At 44.3% G+C, this 5570-nt stretch overlaps 1 protein-coding gene across 1 annotated transcript in view; it reads left to right on the top strand.

Moving 5' to 3' along the window:
• Positions 1–1131, top strand: part of LOC104529678 (microtubule-associated protein 6 homolog) — a gene marked incomplete at its 5' end in the record, with an annotated part of 14404 nt that extends 13273 nt beyond the window's left edge. The window contains one exon of the mRNA XM_010174051.1: positions 970–1131. Coding sequence (XP_010172353.1) covers positions 970–1039 — 70 coding nt within the window. The remainder of the gene's footprint in view (positions 1–969) is intronic.
• Positions 1132–5570: the final 4439 nt, after the last annotated feature.

The raw sequence follows: 5570 nt of genomic DNA, 5'->3' as shown, positions 1-5570 counted from the left end.
TACACAAAGCCAACGTCAGGCTGAGGGACAAAGGGGGATCTCCACAGTCCCTTAATGCAACCACTGTGCAAAGCTGCCCATTATAAAGCTGAGCGGGTTTCTCCTGCATCTCCATCTGCTTTCTGCAACTTCACAGATCCCTCCTCATCCATCACACATCTCTCCTCATCCCTGGAGATTCTTCTTCTCTTTCTCTCTGCTAATGAAGATTGATTACCTTGTTCCCTACAGGCCTTTCCTTCCCCATCTCTCCCTCTGCACTTCAACAAGACCCAACATTCCATTCATCACCCATTCAGAGCTCCTGGCAGCATCTACCCTAACTCCCAGACTTTGTTCTTTTATGCTCCCATCCAAGATTATCCCATCTACAGAGCTGGCCCCAGAGCTGATCCTAACAGTCATGCAATGCTTTGGTGCCACCATTATCTCCTGGTGTCTCCTGGGGTTATTGAGGAGAAGGGGTGGTCTCAAATAGGGGTTAGCATGTGTTAGCTGGGCTTGTTTTCCTGACAGTTGTTTTAACAGGCACCAGGTGCTTCCTGAGCAGCACAAGAGCTCGACTCCCTTGTGTTGTAGGGCTTTCACCATCCGCCTTGAGGGAAACAAACTGCTTCTTCGTGAGACAATTTTACAGTGAGGTGCTGGTTCGATGCAGGTTATAATCAATTGGCAAGCATTTTTCATAGCTGATGGGTGAGCCTGATCCTGATCCCAGTTGAACCAGGGGCTGGTCAATAAGTCAAGAGCTCCAACTCTACTAATTTTGTGAAAATTCATGGGGTTTTGGACCAGGACCAGGCTCACCAACCAGCCTGAGGACATACCAAACACATGTGGGATGCTTGGGGAAAGCTCTACAGAGCCACTTGTCACAGGGCAAATTCCAACTTGGGGGTGGCATTTTGTTGTCATGCAGCAGCCGATTGCTCTGACAGCTTTGCAATGATGCTTTTTCTCTACTTCCAGGACCTCTGAAAAAAACACTGGTGCTACAGATCAAGAACCAAGTACCTTAGTGCAGGACCAACCCACATGAAGTTGAGCACTTTCTTCTGAGCAGCAGTTGGAGCAAACTTATAGTCTGCATGAAATGTGTATCTTCTGGCTGGCATACAATAAAGCTGATGATCAGAGTTGAATGACGATTTCTCTTGTCTCTCAAGCGCTGAGAAGTTATTGTCACCAGGTTCTGTGTAATGCAGTTAGCATGTCTGTGCCTTCATTTATATTCAGTAAAGTCAGAGAAAGAAAAATGGGTCCAATTCTCCCTTTATTCATCGCTGTGGAATGGCAATAGTTTCCTTGGTCTCTCTAGTTTACATGGGCAGCAGAGCAGATTCACTTCAATAATTCATGGAAGTTTCATATTGGATTTCAAAGATTATCCCAGAAGCCTAGTTGATAACATCAGCAGTTCTTTTCAAAAATCTTTAGAAGATTGAATGCACTATAAAATCTTAACTGCTGTCAGGAACTCACATTTGGATCTCACCAGGTGAAGCACACCCTGTGCAACATCTGGCAGATCCCCTTGTCATTGGGTTGTAGCCAAGAATGTCTCAAGCCTTTTTCTGATACTATTAACATTTGATTTGTTCAATTTACCATTTAGGGCAAAGGTTGGACAAGACAACAACAACTTGTTAGTAAATAAGTGGGTTTTCTCAGTATTTTTTCTAAAAATGTTTCATTGAAAAAGTTATAAACTGGAAATGTTGTAGGAGGAATGCAATTGGTTCATGAGATTAGCAGGTCTGATTTTTCTGTATGCCCATCTTTTCTGGGTGAGGCTCCTTATGCCCATAAGACGTATGCAGCACATGATGGAGATGTAGTCCAACCCTACTGCCTGTCCCCTATAGATGACTAAGTGCATGAAGTACCCAGACTGCCGTTCCAACAAGGCACTGGCTCAGCACACTCCAATAAATACTTCGAGACTTATGCTGAGGTGTTATAAAACTTAGAGCTGGGATTTGCTTTACTTTCAGCAAGTTCTAATTTTAAGCAGAAGGCTGCTCTTCCTTCACAAATTAATTGCACAAGGCAGCTATTTCGTCAGAGGTGGGGAGAGCTGGGCAGCTTCCACAGAACATGGCAGCTCCAAAACTCTCCAGAATCAGAGGGTTTGGTTTGCTGGGTCTAGTTCAGAAGGAAACTGCCTTGGGCTTGGAGAAGTCATTCAAATATTTCAGAGTGAAAATGCAAATCCATGATACACCTCCTCCTGTATAAGTACCACTCCTATATGGACTCCCTTTCTGTGCAGGAGTAAATCAAGAGTGATTCCAGCCATGGCTGGACCAACTTTAAAATGAGTGAATGTTTTAGGAAATCCAATCTCCTTCACTTGCAAAAGCCCTTGGGTACTACAGCTATTTGCTCTTCATATTGTACTACTACTAAGGCACCCTGTGACGGCCAAAATCCCAAGGGTGCCAAGAGATGTACAGACATGGGACAAAAACACCCATCCAAAGGACTTTGAAGGCAAAGCAGGAACCTAAAATTGCCTCAAACTCCTTGATTTTATGTTTAGATTGGATATTAGGAAAAATTTCTTCACCAAAAGCGTTGTCCAGCACTGGAACATGCTGCCCAGGGCAGTGGTGGAGTCACCATCCCTGGAGGTATTTAAAAGACACGTAGATGTGGTGCTTAGGGACATGGTTTAGATGTGGACTTGGCAGTGTTTGGTTTGTGGTGGGACTCGATGATCTTAAAAGTCTTTTCCAATCAAAAGTATTCTATGTTCACATTGTGGCGAGTTATCTTTGGCAACAGGAAGGTTGGAAAGAACCTCCTTGTTCAATGGATAAAATACAGAGAAATATTTGTAGCGACAGCATTTGTACAAGCCAAGAAGAAATTAGAGTAAATCCCATCACTGAACCATTGCAAAGCACCTCTGAGAAGATGTGAATAGTAGCTAATGAAATATTCAATACAAAGGGAAGTAGATTACATGCTTGTGGATAATTGCACTGAGCGTGTGCCTCGCTCAGTAGCTGAAGGGTCCTTGTTACACATGATTATTATTAATTAACTTTTTTTGTGCATAATTACCATGATTGCACAATTATTAGAGAGGAGCCCAGTCCAAAGCTCCAGCATCAGACATCAGTGGCCTGCAGGAGCTTTTGCTCCAGATCCCTGGAGCTGCTGGTGTCCCAGGGAAGCAGGACATGGCAGTGGTCTGCTTCTTGCTCTCTGATGTCTCAGTGCCCACCGCTTGTCTCTGAATCAGATGCACTCGAGGAAGAAAAGGCACCATAGATCCAGTCAACCAATGGTATTATCTATATGCAATTATTTGTAGTAACCAAGACATCTATGGTGGAAAATATAACAAAAAAGGTTGTTCTCCCACTGGTATCTGATCTTCAGGGAGCTGTCTTGAAGAGGCAGAAAACCCAGCCCTAGTATTCACCAAAATACAGACTTTCTTTTCCTGCCTCTTCAGCTCCCTAAAGCATCTTGGCACAACGTGAGAGCAGGAATAAATGGCTAGCAAGTTTAATTTCACCAGTGGAAACTGTGGGGAAATGCATCCGGAGTAGGAAGGTGAAATTTTACAGAGGTTTTGAAATGGCAGAGTTGATTTAAATGTTGACCCAAATGATGGCAGAAGATGCCTATTTTAGAAAACATTTATGTAACTCATAAATAACCACATCAGACTGGGTACGATATTTCAGACTGATAAAAAAAGTTATAATTCAGATTTCATTTCATATAGAAATGCAATGTTCTGATTTAACTCAGCAACTCTCTCCCCCTTCTCACACCAAAATTTTCATTTCACCACGAGCTGGAATATTTACTATTTATTAAGAAAAAATAACAATTTCTGTATGCTGCCATACTCTGTTCTCTGTTGTTAATATTTCCCTTCCCTTCCTCCTAGTGTCAACTGCCATCCTCAGACTCTTGCTTCCTTCCACTTCTCTTTCCATTTAGCTTTTCTTCCCCTACATAATCACGAGAATGGAGCCAGGCTCTTCTCAGTGATGCCCAATGGTAGGACAAGGGGTAAGGGGTGTGAGCTGGAACACAGAAGGTTCCACTTAAATTTCAGAAGGAACTTCTTTACAGTGAGGGTGACAGAGCCCTGGGACAGGCTGCCCAGGGAGGGTGTGGAGTCTCCTTCTCTGGAGACATCCAAGACCCGCCTGGACGCCTTCCTGTGTGATCTCATTTAGGTTCCTGCTCCAGCAGGGGGATTGGACTGGATGATCTTTCGAGGTCCCTTCCAATCCCTGACATTCTGTGATTCTGTGTGATAATACATCCCACTTGGGTTCCTCCTACTCTCAAAAATAATCAAGTTACCAATTGTTGTATTTCACACCCAGCATATTGTATATAATTTCCTGTGGTGCTTCTCTTTTTAGATTGCACAGTATTTGTGACTGGGAGTTTCCCTTATTTTGTGCTACTCGTTGCTCTGTCTGACTTTCACTTATCCTGAGGTATTATTAATCACAGACGTGATTAATTGGAATTATCCTCCCACCAGCAAGACTAATTCGATGCAGCTGAATTTTGCATGACTTCTTTTATCTGTAGTGTACTTGGTACATCCTTACAACCTTGGCTGTTCTTTGGATCAGCAGTGGTGCAAATCTGTAAAGCTGAGAAGGGAATCACCCAGGCAAGGCTAAAATAAGAGCAACACAGGAGAGCAGAAATTAGAGCATGGAAATAAAATATTTCCAGGTGAGAAATTAAATGCAATGGAGAGAAATAGAAGCAAGAGGCAAAGATTTCTGTTCCCTGTTTCAGGAGCTGGGTAATAAAATTGGTCAAGAGAGGACATATTCCCTAAAGAAATGGAGCAGCAGTACTGGAAAAGGAAAGGAAATTATTCAGAAGGATATTTCAGACTGGATTTCACCCTTTGTACGTTCCAGGCTTCACAGATTTGAGGGCTTGTGCTGATTTTCAGGGAAATGCATGCCCAGAACTGAGGAGACATATGAAGTTCATAGGAGGTGCTTTGCCCACCAGCAGCACTGGCAGCCTGAAGGTTGATTAATGCTGCAACATTTCCTATCTTAGCCAGCTGAACATGAGCCAGCAGAGTGCTCAGGTGGCCAACAGCATCCTGGCCTGTATGAGGAATAGTGTGGCCAGTAGGAGCAGGGAAGTTCTCTTCCCCCTGTCCTGGGCACTGGTGAGGCCGCAACTCGAGTGCTGGGTTCAGTGTTGGGCCCCTGAGTCCAAGAAGGACATGGAGGTGCTGGAGCATGTCCAGAGAAGGGCAACGGAGCTGGGGAAGGGTCTGGAGCACAAGTGTGCTGAGTTCCCTTGTGGTTGAGGGAACTGGGGTTGTTGAGCCTGGAGCAAAGGAGGCTGAGGGGAGACCTTCTGTCTCTGTGCAAGTCCCTTGGAGGAGGGTGGAGAGAGGTGGGGGCCAGTCTCCTCTCTCAAGTAACAAGAGATAGAAAAAGAGGAAACAGCTTCACATTGTGCCAGGGGAGGCTTAGCTTGAATATTAGGAAAAACTTCTTCACCTCAAGGGTTGTCAAGCATCAGAAGGAGTTGCCCAGGGCAGTGGTGGAGTC

This window comes from Antrostomus carolinensis, unplaced genomic scaffold (assembly GCF_000700745.2).
Source record: "Antrostomus carolinensis isolate BGI_N321 unplaced genomic scaffold, ASM70074v2 scaffold15020, whole genome shotgun sequence".
Classification (NCBI taxonomy): Eukaryota; Metazoa; Chordata; class Aves; order Caprimulgiformes; family Caprimulgidae; genus Antrostomus; species Antrostomus carolinensis.
The sequence above is the reverse complement of the archived record's forward strand: the minus strand, read 5'-3'. Positions and strand labels throughout refer to the sequence as shown.